This window comes from Anas platyrhynchos, chromosome 1 (assembly GCF_047663525.1).
Source record: "Anas platyrhynchos isolate ZD024472 breed Pekin duck chromosome 1, IASCAAS_PekinDuck_T2T, whole genome shotgun sequence".
Taxonomy (NCBI): domain Eukaryota; kingdom Metazoa; phylum Chordata; class Aves; order Anseriformes; family Anatidae; genus Anas; species Anas platyrhynchos.
The window spans coordinates 130,685,908-130,708,970 of record NC_092587.1 but is presented as its reverse complement, the minus strand read 5'-3'; the positions used below and the strand labels follow the sequence as shown (position 1 = coordinate 130,708,970).

The 23,063-nt window shown below is 42.4% G+C and overlaps 1 protein-coding gene across 3 annotated transcripts in view; it reads right to left on the bottom strand.

The window, feature by feature from the left end:
* Window positions 1-23,063, bottom strand: part of ARHGAP6 (Rho GTPase activating protein 6) — a 317,079-nt gene that overhangs the window by 255,881 nt on the left and 38,135 nt on the right. The window contains exon 1 of one of the 3 annotated variants that reach the window (XM_038173015.2): window positions 9,654-9,885. The exons of the other annotated variants lie outside the window; for them this stretch is intronic. Coding sequence (XP_038028943.1) covers window positions 9,654-9,656 — 3 coding nt within the window. The 5' untranslated portion in view covers window positions 9,657-9,885. Of the gene's footprint in view, window positions 1-9,653; window positions 9,886-23,063 lie in introns of those variants that run through there. 3 annotated transcript variants of the gene reach the window in all.

Genomic DNA, 23,063 nt, shown 5'->3' with positions numbered 1-23,063 from the left:
GGATACCTGGAGTGTCGCAGTCTTCGAACACTGCCAGAGAAACAGAGCGAAAAGAGGAACAGCACAACAAAGCAATGGCACTGTTTATTCTTAGCTGTGCTTTCAACTGCATTTTGCTAACCCATATGTAGATACGAAAACAACAAACAATTTATTTTTTTTTTTAAATAAATAAAACTCTGTCCAAGAAGAGCTGCAAGATTGAAATAATGGTCAGGGTGCTTAAACCACACACAGACACACAGACGCAGACACAGACAGAGACAGACCCACACCCAGAAGAACCCAGCCTGTTTCCCCACCATCTCTCACTGCCTTGGCAGCTCCGAGGCTGGCGGGCCAGCTGTGCACATGGGAGACTGAAAAGCAGGCTCCGGATCTCATGACAGCATAAGGAGCCCCACTGATTTCTATTTTAAACTTGATATATGCTACTGTAAGAATTATTTAAAATTAGTCCTATGGGAGCACTGCCTTCAGAACTTGAAACACCCTTTAAAAAACATCTTTCTGCAACCTTATTCCAGTGTAAAATATTGCCATTTAGAGTGTCATTACAACACAGCACATCTGGAGACGGAGCGTAACAAAGTGCAGGCGTCTGTACTCAACTACAGCCCCTAATGTCAAGGCAGTCGGTTTTTACAGAAGAACAATACTAATCTGGGCTGGTAACACTGCAGCACTTTCTGCCACATGGGCCTGCCTTGCCAACCATTAGGACATGTGTGGCGCACATGTCTCTGGGTGAGCAAGCTGGCCTACATGCAGCTCAGTGGTCTAGAGACAGCCTGAATCCCACAAAGATGTAGCAGAAAAGCGTCATCTTCTGACATGCCACTGACTTCAGTGCCACGCAGCTGATAATGGGAGTCAGTGTGCGACACCAGGCAGGCACGCTTCTCTACCCAGGAAGCAGTGGCTGAATGACTTGAAGAATGACTTCGTGTCTTGACTGATGTGAAGAATGTCTTCAGAGGTTTAAACATTTTACTGCAGAAGGTGCTGGAGTCGAGATGTTTTCACTTTTTCTCTAGAGCAGGTCACAACACACAAAACACCGCCGCACGGGGAGGGGAAGCCTTGGGCATGTGTTAAGGCCTGCTGGTGCTAAGCGTGGGCCGGAGGCCCAGCAGAAACCCGTGGGTCATGTTTTACACTCAGGCAGCAAGCCTGCAGCCTCATTAACATCTCCTGTTCCTGTACCCATACATTAATTCCTGTTCCAGCCTGTTCCAGCCCCATAAACACACTGAGGTGTCATTAGTGGCTGAATGAGCACCTGCAGAGGTGGAAGAGGCTGCTTCCCTGGCGAGAGGCACAGCGGTGGTGCGTGGAGCTGTTGGTACTGCCAGCCCTTCTTCTTCACCTCCAGACGCCGTCAGGACAGAAGGAACAGGCTGTTTGCTCTGTGTTTTCTCTCTGGTGGTATATATGTTCATCTACTTAGCGTTCACAGGCTCCCTGAAGTTCGTTTCCATCACAGAGACAGTAGTAATGGTGGAAAGAGACAGGAGGGAAGTTTTTTTTGTAGAGAGAGGGAAAGACAACAGTCTCCGTGTTACTAAGCAGAGCATGGTGTTAACTGGCAGTTCCCTGACACTAAACAAAAATAGCACCATCTTCAAGAAACATTCAATTTGCTCTAAAGATTGCCAGATATGTGAGGATCATCACAACTATTCACCCATGAAACCTCCCGCACTGCATGTCCACCAGACTTCCTTTCTGGACAGCAAAGAGAACTTCTCTTTGAAAATGAATTATCATCCGTCAGTCATGCTTAAGGGCAAGAACTGACATTAAAAAGACAAGTAGGAACAAAAAATAGAGTATAATCAGTGACAAAGTAGAAAATTAACATGCAAGTTCATACACGCAGGAGCCTAGGGAAAAAGAGGGAATGAATAACTTTGAAAAGCTCCTTTTTTTTTTTTTTGCCCGCATGCAGGCTCCTATGGAGAAACACAACTTGCATTTTTATTTTTTAGCTGGTTTCCCTTGTATGGTGGGGATTGGTCTCCCACATGCCCAGTGATAGGATGAGGGGAAATGGGCTAAAATTGCACCAGGATATGGGATATTTAGGTTGGATATTAGGAAGAACTTCTTTACTGAGTGGGTTGTTAGGCATTGGAATGGGCTGCCCCGGATAGTGGTGGAGTCACCATCCCTGGAGGTCTTTAAAAGACGTTTAGATGTAGAGCTTAGTGATATGGTTTAGTGGAGGACTTGGTAGTGTTAAAGGTTGGTAGTGTTAGAGGTTAGTGTTAGAGGTTAGAGGTTGGACTCGGTGATCTTGGAGGTCTCTTCCAACCTAGATGATTCTGTGATTCTGTGATTTATGCACAGAAAAAGTGATCTCACCAACAGCTTAGTGTAACAACGCCCAGAGAACTGACCAGATGAGCACCATCAATTGCCGCTTCTTCCATCCAAGAGCTGTGGTGCCCTGGGCAGAGGCTGGCAGGGACACAAGCAGACCCACTGTGCTGTGGCTGAGACAGAAACGTCACCAAGAAACCCCCATCACCCAGAGGCGAGTTGTCATGAGCAAAAGGAAACCTTAGGCCAATAAATGGCTGCTTCAGTTTGCCCCAGCATGGCTGCCTTTGAGTCTGGAGAGGGGGAACAGTTGGTCGTGCCTCAGAAATGGCCGATCTGAAGATAAATATGACCCCTCTTGCAAGCTGATTTTGGCTGCTCTATCTTTGAAAAGCCCTAGCAAGAAAGAGAAAAGGTGAAAACCTTACTCTTTGTACTGCGTGTGATTTTCTGTTTTCAAAATACTGACTGAGCAATTATAGCATGGAAAAACTTTTATTAATGTGCAACATGAAAAGGCAGGAGTTTCATTTCTTCACAGTTTGTCGGAAATACCAAAGCATTAAAATGAACATAGTATGAACACAGAGGCTCTGAATTTTATCACTTGGATTTAAGTTAAATCTTTCCATGTGGATTAAATAATTTGTTTTAAAACATGGTTTTATTTCTGCCTTAAAAAAAAAAAAAAACAAAAAACAAAAAAAAACTTAGGGGAAGTTAAGATTGCAAAATAAAGCACTCAAAGAAGGAAATAGTAAGTGAGAAGCAGTTGCTTATTCTCTCTTATGTTCCCATATTCACTTGTAGTAGGAGTCTGCAGACAAATTTTGGATAATCAAATACTGTTTCTCAAATAATGAAATATCAGAAAAATTCTATTTCTAGGCTACCTCAGCAGTCAACAGTATTAAATTTGATGGGATTTCCAATGTTTTGTGAGGTTAAGTATGTATATCTGTCTATGTATGCAGGAGGAGGGCTTATGTATATATAGTATGGTGATTTGCTGTGGTAAGATGAGGGCCACATTTTCTCTTCCTTAAAAGAAAAAAATCTTGCTGACACTGTGTGTTAAAGTTCACTGAAAATTAACCCATGTGCACTTTGAATGCAATGAGATTTAAAACAGGAATTACTGTTTGTTATCTGGTTCCTTTCCCTCCAAAATGTGAACCATATGAGTTAGTCCTTTCACCAGTATAAAAATGGTTTGTTTTCTTTTTCCAGCAGAAGCTATGAATACATGACTTTTCTATTTCTGTTCTGTGTAAACACATTTTTCCCAGCACTTCCATATTTCAGTACATGGAGGTTATCCTGCAAAACAGTGTGTATGTGAAGCCATTCTGATTGCAAGGAGTCATTTTCTGCAGATCACTGCAGTCTGAACACATATGCTTTCCATCTTACGTGTACAGTAAAACTACCACACCCTGACTAGATTCGAACAGGACCTCAAACCCAAAAACAGTCCCAGCTGACTTAATATATTTGTGGTGCACTTCACATCTTTCACATCTGAAATGGCACCAGAACTAACCATAATAATGAGTATTATACTATAAAATTCTGTCAGATTGTAATCTCTCTTAGCATACATGTATTTCTTCAAATTTAAACACACTTGTTTCCATAATCTCAATATCTGATGTAATATTATATTCAAACTTTCAATTGTGTTTACAAATCAAAACAACCTCACAATCCTCTACAGTCCCTGGAAATCACAAGCAGGAACAGCAGTGTAAATACCTAGAATGTATAGCGGATGTATAAAAAAAATGTGTGTTCCATCACTATCAGGTCTTACAGACATGCCCACAAGAAGCAGAAGTGTCTCTTTATGTCTCTTTGGATGCAAACAAGCCTCTGGGGGGTTGTGTCCTAACTCACAGGAGAAAGAGACTCTGTTGCATGGAACAATAGAAAAGCCTAAGTATTCAGCACATGAAACCAGCTTGTGTTCACATACATATGATTTACTTACAGTGGTAAGAATAATACGATTCTGTTACCTTGTGGCACTGAGAGTCAACATATACTGTTGTACCATGCCATAAACTGATTTTTCTAAATCAATGTGAAAACCAAAAAGGTGTAGAGAACGCAATTTTGTTGTATGGAAACAGGGTTTTCTCCCTGAAATGAATGCCCAGCATCAGTGTTACTGTAAATTAAAACAAATAATTCATCAATTCATAGATCCTATTCTGTTCTCTAGGAGGTTAGATTGCTACTTTTTTTTTTTTTTAATGAAAGCATGTTTATATTCAGTGTTGAGTGTTATTTTGCAGCACAAAAAATAAATAAAATAAAATAAAATAAAATAAAATAAAATAAAATAAAATAAAATAAAATAAAATAAAATAAAATAAAATGAATTTCTAAGGTGTTAAATGCTTTAACTTTTCAATAATATGTCTCATTGTTTTTCGAGCTGGAAATATTCATTGAAGGTGTACATCATTTTTATTTCATGTTCAACCAAATTCTCTGTCACGAATGAGCTACTTCTTAGTGAACTACTTATTTTCTTTAATATCACACAAAATTCTCAGTGTGGGCTCACATGACAATGAAAAAAGAGAAACAGGCATTCAGATCTACAAGGCCCATATTTAGAATCGTTAGCTCACATATGGGTCTGATATGCTTCAAACTGAGTTTAGGAAGAGTGTAAATAAATTAACATCATCTTTGAAAGCTAAGGGGAAGCAATAATAAAACATGAAATACTGGAAAAGGGCAATGTCCAACTAAAACCTTTAAAGATATGGAAACAATTATGTGATAATTTGTAGTCTAATTTTATGATATAGGACTTAAATTATGTCTGCTTTAGAAACTCTTTCAGGAATTGCAAGGAATCCCCTTGATAGGGAGCCTGTGATTTTTATAAGGCTTGCTGAAACACAGTTTACCTCTGCTGTCCATTTATCCAGTGATAGTGACATTCTTCAGAGGAAAAATATTGCTCCCCCTTGAAAAAAAAATCTACTATGTACACAGGAATAAGATCTACCAGCTTTCAATGCCAAATATAATCATACTTATCATACCAATCTATTTAGAAAATATAATATTGCTAAACCAGTTGTTACAGCTGATTAATCCAAGCCCTTCTTCTTAAAACCAGATGGCACGGGCAAGAATAACCAAACACATTCTGGAGGGTATCTGATGAGAAACTCCATCATATTTCACTGGTTTCTTATTTATACAGGACAGTAACAGCTGGACCACAAATAATTACGAAATATAAACAAAATGGAAGACTGAAAGCAGAGACAAGTTCATTACATGTGTTTGCAAGTATTTTTATGGATTTTGAGCAGATTTCAACTCAGAAAACTCCTGGATCTAAAACTAAAACAAAACAAAACAAAAAATAAATAAATAAAAAATAAAGAAATACATGAGGGAAAAAACACTTTTTTTTTTTTGAAACATTATCTGGAAATACATCTATGAAGATGGGTAGCATTTTCTTGAATTCCTGTCTGATTATACTGAGCTGCTGCCCAATTGCCAAGGCTCTTGAGATGGCCACATTGACTCATTATATATCCTTTATTTGTCGAATTTTGACAGTCAGTTAAATGAGAGTTTGGAAAATGTTCTAATAATAGTAATGCTGACCTCAGTGTCCTACAAGATAAAATGCCTGAAGTTAAAGAAAAGCCACAGGAGATGGGAAATTACGAACTGTGCTGCCTGGCCCAAAACCCACACCTTCAACGACAGTGGAGAGAAAAGCTGGGCTGCACAGCAGAGGAAACAGCAAACATCCCGCCACCATTTGAAAAATGTAATTACGCATCTGAAAAGCACAAAGTCAGAGATGAAGCCTACTGGGGCACCATTCAGCAGCTGTGGCTGGGTTTTACGTACAAGGGATGGGAAGGAGGAAGCACCACAGACAGGCAGCGAGACCACACGTCAGTAGCTCCACAATACTCATCCCCAACTGTGCAGGATGCCCCTCTGGGACCTGCCCCTACAGTGGCCGGGTCCAGCCCTGCTGGGACATGCTGACAGCAGTGTATACGCATCCCTGCATCACATACTTCCTGGCAGCACACACACACATCCCAGCAGCACAGGGCACCAGTTTCCTTGGGGCAGCCACACACCATGCCCTGGTGCAGCAAGCTGGGACCAGCCTGGTTTCCCTCGTGCAGACCTCTGCTGGTGCCCATCACATTCCTGATGAAAAAAATAAAAATGAAAATAAAACGTAAAAATACAAAGTAAAAATATAACAAAACAAAAAACACAGCATGGTGCAGCTACAAGCACTCTGCCCATATTTCCATCTGCACAGTCAGTGCCCAGTGAACATGCCTCCCACTGCTGGAGGACAAGAGGAAACCACCACGTCCACCATGTAGACAGACAAGGTTTCCCACCCCAAGCTAAATCAGGGCACTGTTCCAAGCCCCTGTCTCACTCAGGAAGTGAAGACAACTCTGGAAATTGCTGGACCTCATTCCACTTCAGTCTGAAATAATACATACAGTTCAGGCTTTAGGCAGCTGTGTGAGCTCTTATGTCTTCTCTGCAGCACTTCCAGTGCTTCCAATTAGGACCCACTAAAATAATTAGATCAACTTCCCAGAAAGACCCAGAATTACTTTTTTTTTGTTTTTTTAACTGAAGAATTTTATATTTCCTCTTCATAATGAGCATTCAAGACCTCACAAGTAGGAAAAACAACATCTTAAGTCCTCCCTGGGATCATGTGCCAGCTTGCAACCTCAGTATCCTTCAGCTTTCAAAAAAGCGAGACTCTCCAATTTAGCCCTTTTCCTATAAACACTTCTCAGCCTTCTTTCTGTTGCCCTTCTCTTTGGGACACATATTTTCAGAAAATGAACTGTATGGATTACCCAGCCTTACCAAGGCCTTACCCTTTGCCTCCATCCCACCTGTAACACTGCCTCCTGATTTGGCCAGCTCCCAGGAACCAGTGGCCAAACCCAGTGCTTCCTTCTTCAGAAATGTAAAGAAAGGCAACATAGCATGGCATAGGATGGTGGGCCCAATACAGACATTCCCAACACACAACTGTATTAAGCAGGACTAAGCATTTTGCCTTTTCTGTATCCTGCAGCCTTCTGGAGTCAGGAGGCCTCCAGATTCCTAGAAATACATCTCCATGGCAAACGCTGTTGCAACAGGACTTGGGCTGTAGCAGCCTCCAGTCAGAGGCAAAGCCTGATGTGAAAATAGCCAAAAGGAACTTGGGGGAAAATAAATGCTTTAGAACAAAATGAAACAAGTTTGTGCAAGACTTATGCAAGATACTGCTACAATGGAAGCCACACACAAGAGCGACAAGAGCATGCAAACAGTTTCTCTCAATTAGAAGTCTGCTTGAAAGCCATTTTTTCCAGAATCTCTAGCTTTGACATGATTTTCTGTGATCTCACTACAACAGCATTATTTTGAAAAGTAACAAATTTGCATTTTACAAGACATCTGGAAGAATTTTCGTCTACAGTTGGTCTTGATAGGAAATTCAAGACTGGAATACTTTAATACCATAACCACCAAATCTGCAAACTTCATAGTCATCTGGCTCAGCATTAATGCTCTACACCAGGACACAGTTATAGTCCTCCCCTTCTCAACAGCCTCTAATTTCCAGTGTGCCCTGTCACATGTGAGCTCAACTAGAGTTTAAAAACAACTGTCAGCTGTTGCTGACCAATTCCCCCTTCATCCCCTTCCAAAAGTACGATAGGCTATTAAGGACAAGAACATGATGCACAAATAAATGATCTGGAGCAAAACACATGAAGGAAAAAATCATTGCATACACACATTTGGACACGAGCTCACTTTCTCCCCGTTGGGCTTTTTCATTTCCTCATAGCACTCCAATAACCTTTTTTTTTTTTTTTTTTTTTAAGCTCTCTTTCTGTCCTGTCTTCTGTTCTGTGGTTATCCCAAGGGGCTCAGGAACACCTAATTATTTCCTACCTGTTTGGCCTCCCTGAGCTGTCTCAGATCTCAACTTACAAATTAACTTCTTTAAACATCTGCCCATTGTCTGATTTGTTACGGCTTCTTCCTAGGGCTCCGGCACGGGTATGGCCTCCATAAACACCGCACCTCCTGCCACATCATGCCTGAGTACCCTACAAGCATCGTGTTCCTTCACGCTGTGTCTGCAAAGAATTAATGAAATACCAAACTATTACAACACAGGCTAATACACCCTAAAATCTGTTTGGGGATGCAAGAAACTGGCTGGCCTGAGAAGCAGGAGCCCTGCCTGGTCCCCTCCAGACCCAATAGTCTTACATCTGGATGAAACCACGCTGCACGTTGTCGCCTGACATGGTGTCTGAGTCGCACATCTGAAATGTATAAAAGCCTGCCCTATTCCGACTACTGCAAACTTTGGATATTTTGTTCCCAGCGCTAGAAATCAACTTTCTTGTGCTTTCTTGCTCTGCCACGGTGTCAGAACAACCCAGCAACATCCACGCAAGTTGGCTGAGTTCCGCAAAATCAGAAATGAAAACCTCAGCCTCCCTATGCACTAATGTTGCCTGCAAGTCCAAAGTTGCTCTCAAGTGTACCTCAGGCTGCCCAGAAGAGAGCTGGGGGAGCATCTGCACCTCCCTGACAATGCCAAATGCCACAGCCTCCCTCAGGAGCTGCAGAGGGACCAGGGTCATGTTTCCAGTTAGGTCTGAGGCTACAGATTAGTAGCGGAGCTCAAACAAGCAAGGACTCCCAGGGTTAGATGGTGGTCCCGGGAACAATCTCCATGCAGCAGAGAATGACAGTAGTAATTTTTGGTATTTCCTGAAGTACACGTACAAAGGAAATTAAAATGTAAAATGAATGGATGAGTTCTTTCAAAGGTGAGGATACATGTTATTTACGGGTTTTGCCAGTACTCTGCCCTGACCCTCACTGTTTAAACAGCGATTATCAGATACGGGAGAGCTAAACAATCTGGAAGCGCTGGCAGGAGCTGCAACCCCTGCTCCGAGCCTTTTGGCTTTCCCGGGTCTTCCTTCACTTGCAAGATAACAGCCCTTCTAGCATACATCCTGCTCACCACGCCACGAAGTTCACGCAGCTCTCCCTAGCTAGCGGCACAGCATGCCTCTTGCCAGCTCTGCATTCCCTTGTGCCAGACCCAGCCATCTGCTGGAGCAGGCACCAGCCCAGCCCTCATGGGGCACGAGCTGCTATGAAGTGGGGCTGAGCAGTGCTGCAAGAGAGCTGGCTACCAAAACCACCCACCAGCATAACGTAAGGCCCTTTGGGGATCCTTACACAGAGGCTATGAGGAACCCACATACCATTTCAGCGCCTTCAATAAGACCAACTGCAGCCTCCTACTTTTCTTCTTCAGCCACGTAAACGCTATAGTGGCATCTTCAGAGATAGGAAACCATCTCTTTTCCCCAGAGATCCTGTGGACTTGTGCTTTAAAGCAGTGATGTCTCCAAGGAGTCCTCAAGTACAGACAGGACAGGCTCCTGGCTGCACTGGACAGACCGCACATCCCATGCGGCCCCAGCAAGAGGGCTCCTGTGCTGGAGACAGCAGCAGAAGAAGCAGTTCCTGGAGATTTTTTCTGACTAGAAGTCTAGACAGGAAGCTTGAAAGAAAAAGAGTTGCTTCACAGGGGCTGGGATTTTTATTATTTTTTTTTCCTTTTCAATTAAAAGGATATTCCATAGGATAGAAAATACAGTCAGAGTGACTCAGGCACATTCATATTTGTTGCTTTCTTCTCCTTTTTCCATGACACAATACAAGCTATTAATATGTTTGAATTGCCTAAACCTGAACTATTTCTGGAAGATGACACAGTAAGTTTTCTAGCTAAATGCTATGTAAAACTAGAATTAAAATTATGTTAATAAGCTAATTAAGATATGTATTATCAGTAACTTAAGAACAGAAATGTAAGAGATACATTTTAATTTCCACTGAAAAAGTACTTTTTAAAAAAAAAAAATCCAGAGTAAACTGGAAAGAGTTTTTAACTACTAAAGGGAGGTCAGTGACAACAATTGCTATTTCCCCTAGTAAAGTCATTCGGAAGTGGGAAAGAAGTTAAAATATGTATTTGGAGAAACTACTTCATATACCAGTGGCCTGGGGAGTAGGGCAATTGCTAGATCATGGCCTGAAGAACAGAAGCAACAGACAAAATCCAGTTTGTTGGATTCTCCAGCTGCAACTGAACTGCAATCTCAAAGTTGCAATCAAATATCAGGTGAAAGGATGACAATGCAGCAACATTACCAAGACTTTCAAAAAGCTCCACAGGTCTGGCAGATGGTGTATTAACCACGTAAATTATGCAGGTTAGCAGTGTAATCCCTGTACATTTGATTCAGCCTTGACTTCAGTGTTGCATCTTCTCTTTACTGATTAATTAACTCCCCCTATAGAAGATTGCACTGCAATCAGCATGTGTTCCAGTAAACCCTAAAGCACCCCAAATGTGCAGAGCAAGGACACTGGATGGAGCTGGCTATGGTTTTTCCCCAGCGGTAGCCCACAAAGAGCACACTGCTGAGCCTACATTAAAACCCACTTTGTCTTGATTTGCAAAATAGATGAAAGCTGAAGTGCTGTAACAAGCCTAGAAAACCACTGGTGTTTTTTCAAGGCATTGTTATTACATAGATAAGGAATGGAAAAATATGTTGTTTACTATAAGCTCTATTTCAAGGACACTTTTTTTAGTCAAGTCTTACTATCTAATTAATAATCACATTGAAGTTACTGTACTGAATCAAGGGCAAGTTACAAAGCAAGCAGCTGTAATACAGATCAGTGAAATGAAGCAAAATTATTTTTTTTCATATCTCAAAAGCAGCTATTTTTATCAAGAGTGGCAGCAGAAGTTTGTATTTCTTCTTTAGTAGTAACAGAAGATGCAAAATCAACACTGGGGTAGCCAAATGAAGAGAAAAATCTGTCTGAAATTAGAAAATCTGGTTCACTTTTTGATATGTTTTAAAATAGCCAGTGATAATGGCTTCCATGTCCTTAAATATATTTTCAGCATTAGCACAAGCAGAAAAAAGCCTCGAGAATCAGTGTTCAGTGCTGCTATTTTGTGGGGCAAGAGAAATATTATTGAAAACTTCCTGCTGAGAAAAGTTCCAATAGTAAAATATTTTTCCATTGTAAATTTTCTTCAGTTAATAAATCATTTATAGGAATACTGTAATAAGATTTATATAATTTGACTTCAATGCAGGTAGAAATTTCATAAAAGAGCATTACTAAAAGCTATGTGAAAATCAATTCCATTATTAAAATTCATCTGCACATAACAAAAGGAATATTACTGGAAGAAAGTAATTACAGCGCAGATGACCCACGTGCTCATAAAAAGCATGATGAGCTTGGGCAAAATTTAAAATAACACTGCTTGCTTCCTTCCTTCGAAAGAAAAGTATGTTTCAAGGATGTCACCTAAGGAGGATGAGACAGACAAATACCACTCTAGTAAAATAAACTTCTTATACAAGCTTATCGGGGTCTCTCTATCCAAGGAAAAGGGTCATTTTTAGGATGGAATTAGCTGATTAGTTAAGAGTAATTTACAAGCACATCACAGAGCAAACTATCAGGCAAGCTAGATGGCAGTCAGACTGAGACTAGGAGGGTCAATTGGCCAATGTGTCTAACTGGCACCAGACTGAAGCCATTCCCAGAGCTTTACTGATGTGTCACATCTCATGAACTAGAGCCAAGCACCTCACAGCACCTGGTCCAGCTGTGCCAGGTGCCACCTCCCTCCTGCTCCAGCACCACACAAATGTTATTCAGAAAAGAGTTTTAAAGGGGTGATGAGCACAAGCACCTTGATCCTGCACTCTGCAAGCACAATCAAGGCTGCTTGCAGATGGAGGTGATTTTTGGTGGGTTTTGTACTGGGTGCCCAGTTTCCTCAGTGCCTGTGCATCTTGCTTGCAAGACAAGTGCTGGTTCTCCCTGTGGAAAGAGGTCAAGGACAAAGCAGGTACAATGGTTCTGCTGGAGGAGAGATCCTTCCTTTCCGATGTCTGTGGTTCACATTATCTGTTTGCTTCTTGGTTTTGTTTGTTGCTGATGCTGCTTATCAACACATATGATTTCCTTATCAAATATTTTGCCATGTAGTTTAGTCAAAACTGATGCAATCTGCAATAGTTACTCTGTTCAGCTTGATATAAATATTTTATGAGGTTCACTGCTGGGACATGTATATGTTGCAATGTATAATTTATAATATATATCCAAATAAACGAGAGAATGGATAAAAACAATAAAATTAAAAAGAAAAGTGGATCTAACAAGACAGGTAAGTTGATTCACTTTGATCCCAATTGTTTCTGCTACTCTGGCAGTTTTTGTGGTCTTTCTGCCTGCTTCACCCACTAGCTGGGCTCACAGTGTGCGACAGCCACTCAGCACTTCTTCCTTTCAGGGAGTTTCAGTGAGGCTCTTCTGGAGGAGGCAGTCCTGTTCACCATTCCTATCCCCACAGCCCAACAGCTTCCATGAGAGCAGGTGGCTCATGCTATGCAGGCTTACGCAAAGATGAAGGGTTTGAGGGACTGAGGCATTCCAAATTTGCTGGGGTGACTCCAGCTAAATTGAGAGATGAGAATTTGATCCTCTGTCTTTAAAGAGATTAGTTTTATGAAGCAGTTATGTAATTCCGAAAAATGAAAGCTATGGACCCACATTTTTCTTCTCTTGTTTTACTGTATTTAGCCAGCCTGTCATACTGCTGTTGTATGTGATAAACAACTGAAATGTTCTAGTCCTTCAAGGGCATTTTATAGAGGAAGTGCATGGGGAGCTTCTACTTCCATATATGATGCAGTGTTTTCCAACACTGTGACACCAGTGCAAAAAGTCAACTTGCTGATAGAAACACACCGGCATTTAAATTAAGCAATTAAAATGTTCTGTATTACAAAAATTCCATTAATCTCAAAATCTAAGACAGACGTCACAGCTGTTTGTGCTTGATGAATTCCCATAATCTCTTGAATAGTCTTTCTCCACATAGCTTCACTTGATAGAGTCAGGGCATTAAGTTTCTATCATTCCAGTAATACCGAGATTTTTTTCAGTCATTTCAGCAGTGGATGATATATGTGTGCTGCATAGCATTACCATCTTCCTGAGCTTTACAGGAGAATGCTACAAAATCCCACAGTTATCTTCTTATAAATGTATTTTTGTTTCACTAATCTCTGTGAAAAAAAAATGCAGAGAAAAAAAAAAAAAAGTCTACTAGAGCCTACTACATTATTAGAGCTTCCCTCAGGGTTTTTCCCTCAGGGAGGATTTTCTTGCTTTGCTTAGCAGAGGATTTTCTCCCTTTGCATACAAGAAGCGTCACGACCTCCACCTGAAAATAGATGGGATTCTTGGTGAATCCCAGAGTATCACACCAAAGCAAAACAGAGCCACGTTTTCCTTCCTGTAACATAATGCCTTCATGTCAACTTTCACGATCCAAAGGGCCTAAATACTTCAGAAGGTTTCCGCAGAGGAGACCCAGAGTGCATGGAAACATGGTCCCAGCTCCTTCTTGAAGGTCCGCCACAAGTGACATGATTGTGGTGAAGCGAAGTCTTCAAACAAAATGGAAGTGGAAACAATGGGGTTTTGTGCTCTGGAACAAGTTATTAATTGTAGTCAATTGTAGTCTTGTAAGAAACAAGATAGACATTATTACTAACCATCTGATCTAATGCTGTGCCCCAAATCTGAGCCTAATCATGAAAATATTTCTCTCACACCCACTCACTACAACAACAAATACAGCCAAATGTCATAAATTTTCCTTTTCTGTTCATCTGCTTATGTCCAGAGTTTGCTGCATTTCAGCTACAATAATTTCAATAAGAACACCATAAATCCCTCCCTGGCTGCCACATTATCGGTAATTACACAGCTTGAGAGTTACTTTGCCAGGCTTTACCACCCAGAAAGCTATTATTAGATGAATGGTAAAAGCAGAAAGTAGAAAAAAGGTCAGCGCGTTAAAAATTGAGCAGCCAGGTCTTCTAAATAAACACATGCATTTCATCCTCCCACAGATAATGGACAGCTCCTGGAAGGGTTACATGCTTCACCTGAAGGTCTTAAAGCCCATCACTGGAGCTGTCAACATGGTTCCTCTGCTCCGCAACCCTCACAGGCCCGACACGCATACCAGCTGTGGCCATGATTCCTCAACAAAGCCAGGCCCAGCTACCGCATACGGCCTGAAAATACATTCATCTACCATATTAATCTGAGGCTGTTTTTTTCTTATGGATTGCAAAACGTCACCCAAAAGAGATCAGTCCTCAGAACCATCACTCATGACAAAACACTCCAGGTTTTGTCCAGTTGTCCTGCTCCCAACAGGACACTAGGTGTAAGCTGGTAGCTCACCAGGCAAACAGGTGGCAGTGTCTGATTTTATGCCCCTGTTTCATTATCCAGCCTGTTCTGACCAACACCTATCTCACAGAGGGAGCAAACCCTTGGGCAGAAACACATGCTTAGGCCCATGGCAATGCTGCCAGTAAATTCTGTGAAGATTATGTCCACCAAACTTGCCATGTGCAATTACAAGTGCTCTCAAGTGTCCACGGTGGTCCAACCACAAATAGTCTTCTCCTCTCCAAATTAGTCCTCAGCTAGTTTCCTGGACATCTCTACTCTTGAGAAGATTGGTTTGTGGCTGTTACAATTCAATAACTCCAACAAAAGTCTCTAAAATTGCTTGTCAGAACTTCCCACAGCCCAGACAAACATTATCTGACCATTTCACCCTTCCAGAGCTTATGTCCTTGGATTTAATGCTTAAAGCAATATTCTCTCCATCCATTTTAGACAATTAACAAAAGAAGGATTCGTGTGGCAATATACTAGGGAGAAACTCTTGAGGGTATGAAATATCTCATCCACCAACCAGCAAAAGCAGATCTTTTATGGCATTAAACTGCTTTTACTAACATAAAATCCAGCACTGGAATGTAGGAAATGCACCAAAGCACCACAAAAGAACAATTTCATATCCATAAATACATATTTTCCATCCCAAATGAAATTATTCCTTCCCTCAAAGAAACAGATGTTAAGGCAGAGCTGTCTTCTTTTTCAGGCCTGATTCTTTTTGTCAACTAAAACATTTTTCACTGGTAGAGAAGGACTCGATTTTCATCAATCATTGCTTTACCATGACAGTGGAAACAGAAAGAAAAACTAAATCATCATGAGATGATAAATCTTTATCACAGCAGGGAAAAGGAATTTTTTGTGCTGCTTCTGTAGAACCACTGACAAAAGTATGAAGGAAATAAAATGAGGTAGACTGGCAGATAGCTCAATTACACAGCACTAGTGAAAGCTAAAATGTTGGAGTTTAAAATACAATATTGGTCAGTTCTCTAATTTGGGCTAAAGTGATAAAGCAAGACAAGTGTTTTAAAAACTGCTAGTGTTCTCATCTTATTCATGAGCAAGTAGTAACACAGTGGTACAAAAAGTATGCCTGAATTATTATGAAGGAAACGTATTACTTTTCCATTTCTCACTTGCAATAAAGTGAGACGATACACTAAGGTCATCAGTATTTTCTGTTAGACACTTAAATTCAGTTTATGGTAGCTGATAGTATCTGTCACACACAGAAGCGCAGCATGCAGTCAGCTCACGTGGCATGAAAAGTCAACACTTCCCAGGCCAAGCAGAGGCAAAGATGCTGGCTCTTATGGCTGAAGTCTCAGAGATGCAGTGCTGCCTGCCTAAGCCTGCATGTTCAGTAGCTCAGAGAAGTGTTGTCCATGTTTCAGCTGAGATAATTTTCTCGATAGAGGCTGGTATGGTGCTATGTTTTCGATTTAGGAGAAAAATAATGCTGATAACACACTGATGTTTTAGTTGTTGCAGAGCAGTGCTTACACAGAGCCAAGAACTTTTCAGCTTCTCGTGCTGCCCTGCCAGCGAGGAGGCTGGGTGTGCACCAGGAGCTGGGAGGGGACAGAACCAGGACAGCTGGCCCAGACTGGCCAAATGGGTGTCCCATGCCATGTGGCATGTGCAGAACAATACATGTAAAACTGGGGGGAGCTGGCTGCTGGGGGACCTCTGCTCAGAGACTGGCTGGGCATCAGTCAGCTGGTGGTGAGCAGCTCTGTGTCACTTGTGTATTCCATAATTTCCCTTTCTTTTCTGTCCTATTAAATTGCCTTTATCTCAAGCCATGAATTTCACCTTTTTTTTGATTCTCTCCCCCATCCCACTGAGTAAGTGAATGGCTGTATGGTGCTTAGCTGCCTGCCAGCTTAAACCACAAGTGCGAACACTACAGGCACTAACAGATATACCTTAAAATTCGCCAATGAAAATCTACTTTGCCGTATGATCCCGTCATGAAAAGGACTACCAAATATACCCAGGAAGAGCCTTTGGTTGTGGCTCCATGCTCCATGACACCAACCTGCGCACTGCTAGATAAGCCAGCATTAGAAATTTTATCCATCTTAGGAACAGACACGCAGTTACATTTTTCTTAAGTGAGCCAAATCCTTACATTTTTATGCAGGCTGAAGAAGGCCAGTGCAATATTTGACTCACAAAAGAACTTGTTGGAACCAAGCTAACCTGCAAAATCTGAAAGAGCAGATGGGTCAGCAGTGGATGAGTACTTTGTTGCCTGTGGCCACAGCACTTGGATCTGACCATCAGGACCAGATTTTATCAGCAAACAGCAGCCCCCTTGGCAGCATCTCAAATGGGGATGGAGTGTCTTGTGAAGGTAAAGCTGTTTTCTTTTAGTCCGACATTCCACTCCGCAAAGCAAATCAAATTGCAGCAGTCTATAGCATATTTTGAGCAGAAAACAGGCTGTGTCTATCGACTCCAATAAATAGGCTTGGTGTTAAGAGTGTTCCCGATTACAGTGATGGCCTTTGAATTTAGTAGGAGAAAAAAAATCCTGTAATGACAACTTGCTTAAAAAGAGAAAAGCATGCTGCAGGTGGTCTAGCCCTGTACAAAGCTACAACGATGTTCAACATACTGTGTTTCCTGCAACTCATCCTGACTATACTTGCTAAATCCCACATGATGAGGTTAGAACAGCTCAGTCTGTTGTTTGTTCCAGTCTGATCCCCCTTCTCGGGAAAAGTCACAGTGGGGCATACTGTTCCTTAACACACCTCTATTAACGTGTTACTAAATCCCCGAATAGTGTGTTTTTAAGGATGTTTCAGGTAGGAGTTACCACTGATTGCAGCAGCCTGAGACTGTTGCTAACATTCAGTCCTCTTTTGTCATACTCTATATACCAACGCTAACAAAGCTAAAAATAGCAACACAGTTTTGGAGAAGGACATTCTCCAATGTCAACAGTTTATAAATTAAGGGGTTTTTACATTGGCTATGCATCTTCAGCACAGCCGATTCAGTGTTGTGCAAAGCTAGTTGTCCACAGAAATAAGGGAGAACCTGCTGTATTTTCTGAGCCTGCTAAAAAGAGAGGAAAAGGACTGAAAATACTACTTCCTGCCTGCGTTTAGAGTGTCATTGGACTGAACTCTGGATAAAATCCAGTAGTCTAAATCCCCCTTCTCTGTCTAAGTGTGTATTTTCTAGGATGGAGCTCGAATTAGAACACAGTTAAATGTTTAGGATACCCTGACTTTAAGTTACGAGCTATATATTACAAATTCCTCACAAACTACGCTTCCCCTGCTAAATAAATAAATAAATAAATAAATAAATAATAATAAAAAAAAAGCCTGTAATAATGATATTTGAATTGTGTAGAACAGATACGCAGATTTTTATGCAGTATGTTCAGCTGAAACTACAAATCCAAAGACCGCCTTCTAGTAAACGTCATACCTTGTCACAGCTTCACCAGGGGCATATGCGTATTATTTTTACGATGCCCTCAGGACAGCTCAGCTGGTCACTGCATGTGGTAACGCAGAAGAAACATATGGTTTGTGGTTCTTGCCTATGGCCTGTTTGACAACTGTGGGTTTAACAAAAGCTAGTTAGCTAAGGTTAAATTACAAGTGTAAAACCAACCAGGGACATACTTGGGCATGTGCACATGCCCACGTGGGCACAGCTCCCGATGCACATGTGTGTTTGGGAGATGTTTGCATGGGTGGCACGCGCATGCTCTCCTCTCTCATGGACACTAAGGGAGAGAGATAAAGTGAACGACAGGAGCCACTGAGCTACAAGGAGAAACAAGGCTGGGCAAAGACAAAGATAATGAAGAAAAAAGAAGGGAAATTGGAATAAAGAAAAAAAAGAGAGGAAATGAAAAACTGATGGTATAAATAGCAGAGGGATAAATATGTGGCTAACGTACAGGACAAAAAGTCCTTGCCAAGCACCATGTGTAACTGTAGTCACATCTTCCCGTATTATTTGAGTTTATTTATCTGCCAAGCAGGGGAAATATCGAGCTGGTGCAGGTAGGAAAAAATACACAAAGTCCTAAGAATTGCACTGCTGACCTACTATTAGCACTAATGGCATCTTAAACTTTTTGGTTAAAAAGACAAATAAAGCCTATTGTGTTAAAGAGATCAGAGCTGTAACAAATACCTGCCCAACAAGACTTCTGCCCTATTTTGCCCTGTACCCCACAATCCGATGGGAAGGCCCAGCTGTCTCCCACTTCTTCCCCCCAGCGGCCAGGAGCACAGCCATGGGCAGGCAGGGCAACTCCACTTTTCCTTTCCTTCTTCTGCCACGATCAGCTCAGGGTGGCAGGCCAGCAAAGCCATCCTCTGCAAAAGGCTTTTCTGGGCAAGAATGGCTCCACATGGCTCTTTTGGCCACATCCATAAAGAAACAGGAATTCAAGGAAGCTGAGACACCTGTCTTCCTCCCTGGCAGCCAGCACAGCAGGGCAGCAGGCGACCTGGGCAGGGGCTGACCCACAAGTGTCCACACGTTGCCGCGTGCTCCCCCAAGTAGGACTCTCCTGGTGATGCTCTTGGGGACCACTTTTTAAGCACAATGAAATGCAGTTTCTCCTCCCAAAGTTATCCCATGAGGCCAAAAGTGATGATCACCAAGACCTATGTAAAGGAAGCCCTGGCCAACACCAAAATATGTGCTCACTTTTATTGCATCCCTGAAAATAGCTGCTGCTCCAGGAACTACTTCAGGCTTCCTTGGAGCAGCTGATGGATCTGAAAGCTGTCTTTTACATTTCCACAGTATCTTTGCTGAACTACTCAGCAACCCCGACTCCTAATTTGGTAGGAATCCTCTGGCTTCTCATGCTGTGGGGTGTGTGTCTGCTGGCAGCCTGAGGAAACTGCTGCCAGGCAAAGAAGAATCGTCTGGACACAGCAAGGGGCAGCAGAGGCATATTTCTAGGATGATGAAACCTGCACCCCAGATGTCTAGAACCCACACACTGCAAAAGAGTAAGCAAGTCTGGAAAGAGGATGAGCAGTTAGGTATGGCCCGGACCACAGACAAGACCATGTAATAGGAAATGTATCATTGATACCTAGTTTTGCCCCACAACGTGACGAAGTGCAGTTCTTTCTAACATTCTGGGGACAGAAACTTCCTCCTATTCTCCCAGACTCACCCCTTGATTCCAGGGAAGTCCTGGCCTCAGCTTCAGTTCCTCAGCTGGCTGAGTAAAAGGCTGCAATGGGAGACACCGCAGCCCTGCAGACAGGTTGTCACAGCACTAAAATGGGCAGAGAAGGAACCTTTATCTGTCTCCCTCACACCCAGGTGAAGGCAGGGAGAGGTGCATTACTAGCTATTCACTTTTTTCCTTTTTTTGCTTTCATATCTATACTTGCAGGCAGGACTTCTACCATACACCCAAGAAAGATCCCTGCTGAACCTTAATATATTAAGTAATTTTTGGTAGAAAATATACTGTAAAGAAGTTTGCAACCAGCTCTGCAAACGCTCTTCCATTTGCACTCATAGTCCCAGCATATGTTCAGCGAGTGTGCAGCAACTTCAGGGTGACAGCAAGCTTTAAAGTGCAGTCTCCTCCAAGAAATATATCTACATACAAAGGCAGAAAGGAATTCTCCCTATTTGAGCTGCAAATATCCTCCATACAAGTACTGAGAAGCAACTGCAAAGAGTCTTGTTTCCCCCATGGGATGGAAAAATAAATTCCAAATAATTCAAGGTGAGCCAAAGAGAAAAGGCATCCAGGGAAGATAAAAAATTCCAGCCGCATGCTGACCACATTAGAAATCAAGACAACAGTTCAAAGAGTTGTGCCGGGCATCCAGATGCTGCCGCTGGCATCAGAAGAAGATCTTCCACAGTCTGACATCAGCTGGCTCCAGGGATGACAGCCAAATCCTGAACGTAAAGGAGAAAAGTGATGGGAGAGAGAAGAAGTGAGAGAGAGAGAGAAGTGAAGTGGCAGCTCACCACCCAGCTGGCATCATTCCTTCTTCACAGACATACACATATTAGCTGCTAATCTTTGACACTCATCTGGAAATAAAAAACATATATATGTATGAAAAAACAGGTTTGATGTACTGGTGTAGCAGAGCATATGGCCTGGAGAAAATAGGACCAGAAATCTCACCGCTCATGTAGGCGGGGCCACTGGAGGTAATTTGTTAGGATACCTGGAGGAGAAAGAATGACTGTCTGAGTTAGAAGCATGCAGCTAAAATCCTCTCTTAAGTCTTCCTCTATTTCTGCCCAGCATGTTCTTTTAAAATGTCCACTGCTTCTGTGATTACTGGAGCAATCAGGGCTCCCCAGAATATCCTGAGCACGTGCACCCATCCTCCTCCACACTCACTGCTGCCAACACCATCCTTCAGCCCCACGGCTGGTGTTTTGGGCACTGCACCAAAAAGGTGGCTAAAACTGAACGGCTGTTCTGCATCAAGAAATGGCAGGCAACTAGAAGTGCTCCCATTAAATACTGTCCCCAAGGATTGCCATTAGGGCATTTTGGATGAAGTTGTGCCCCAGAAAACATGTGGTGTATAGGCTCCATCCACCCCAGGCTAGTTCAGACTGATGTGAGCAGATCACCAGAAGGCAGGAGCATAAGTAGCAGATGTGGAGCTGGTGGGGAGAGGTGGGGGCTGCTAGAGAGTTTTTCAGAGGATCTGAGCTAGGTGCCTGCTGTTGGACAGGTTTCGGGTAGCCAGATTTCAGCTGCTGTTGCGAGGTGTGGTAGAAAAAACTGTTAGGGTTTACAAGCAGATGGCTGCAATTACCTATGTCATTATTCATGCTATGTTATGTAAATCAAATTAAGACAGAGCATCACCAGGAGGCAGAAGAAGCCCTCTGAGATGAAAAGGTTACAGAGGGAAAATTTCAAGGACAGTCAAAGCACAGCTTGGCCAGGGGATCCCATTCCCAAACCTTCCCTAGTATCAGTAAAGCCAGTCTCCAGGACAGAGGTGCGCTCGTTCTTCATATGAGATCTTGGTATCCTTCACACAACCATAACAGGCCAAAGGTGTAGCCTGGCCCAGGACCAGGTCCCCAGTGCTTCCCCAGTTGCCACAAGCGCTTCTGAAGTGCATCTTCTCAGAGAGCTTCCCCTAAAATGGATCCAGCCTGTGGGCCCTGAGACTGCTCCCCCAGGCAAACCAAAGAAAAGGAGGTAAGGGTAGATCAAGGTCCATTTCAGGATTTTATTTTTTTTTTTATTTCTTTTTCTACAATGCCTAGAAATCTATTTGCATCTTTGACAGCTACTGACCCCAAGAACTAAGAGACCTAGGTCTACAACTAAGAGATCAAGATCTAAAGTGCCAGATATTACCAACACCCACTATCAGCAGTGTAAAATTAAACATTAAAAGTCAAAATTGTTTTCCTCTCTGTTTTCCCAGCTTTTTCTCTTTTTAAGGATCAGGTCACAATTATGGTCAAATATATCCCATCCCAAAAAAACAGAATTAATCTCTCCATCAGATTTTCTTTCAACATTCCAGATCACCAGGGAGCTTCAGATGAGCTACATACTTTAAATAAGTGTCTCAGAGGAAGATGTTATTTTCCTTCACCTCACGGAATAAAGATTTTATGGTTGGAGGCACCAGACAAACCAGACTCGGTGCTGTGAAAAGCAGGAAGAGAAACTGTGAGCAACTGCTCCCTTATGAACGAGGTCATCACAAAATTAAGTCTGACTGCTGGCATCCCCATGGGACGGAAAGGTCCTTTATGCTGATGGACAAGTTTTCCAAGCTTAACTTCAACCAAGATAAATAATCTAATCTTGGGAAAGAGTGGCCTTCCAGGCAGACACAACGTGTTTGGGGTGTTCACAGCTGCTGGGGACCCTGGAGCAAAGGGGCAAGGCATGCTGCTCATCCAGGTTGACTGATATGAAGAGTCCCAGTCAGAGGTGACAAAAATCATGTGTGATTTTTGCTCACCTGCACTTTGTGGGGTTTGCCTGCTTGCTTCAAATGCACTTATTTGGTTTCTTGACCAAACCGGACTCACATAAAGGAAGTTATAAATCATCCCTGGCTTAGAAATGTTGCTCTGCCAAAAATACGTGAGCTTTTTCATTCCTCTTGTGTCTCCTCAGCAACGTAAACACTGCTGCTATAGATGCAATGACAGTGTGCCTCATCAGGATGCATTAAGGGTGCTGAGACTAAGGTGGGAAACGAGAAGACAGGTGAGAAAAGGGCCAGAAAACCCTGATCTGAGGGCACGTCCCACCTCAGGCCTGAGAGATC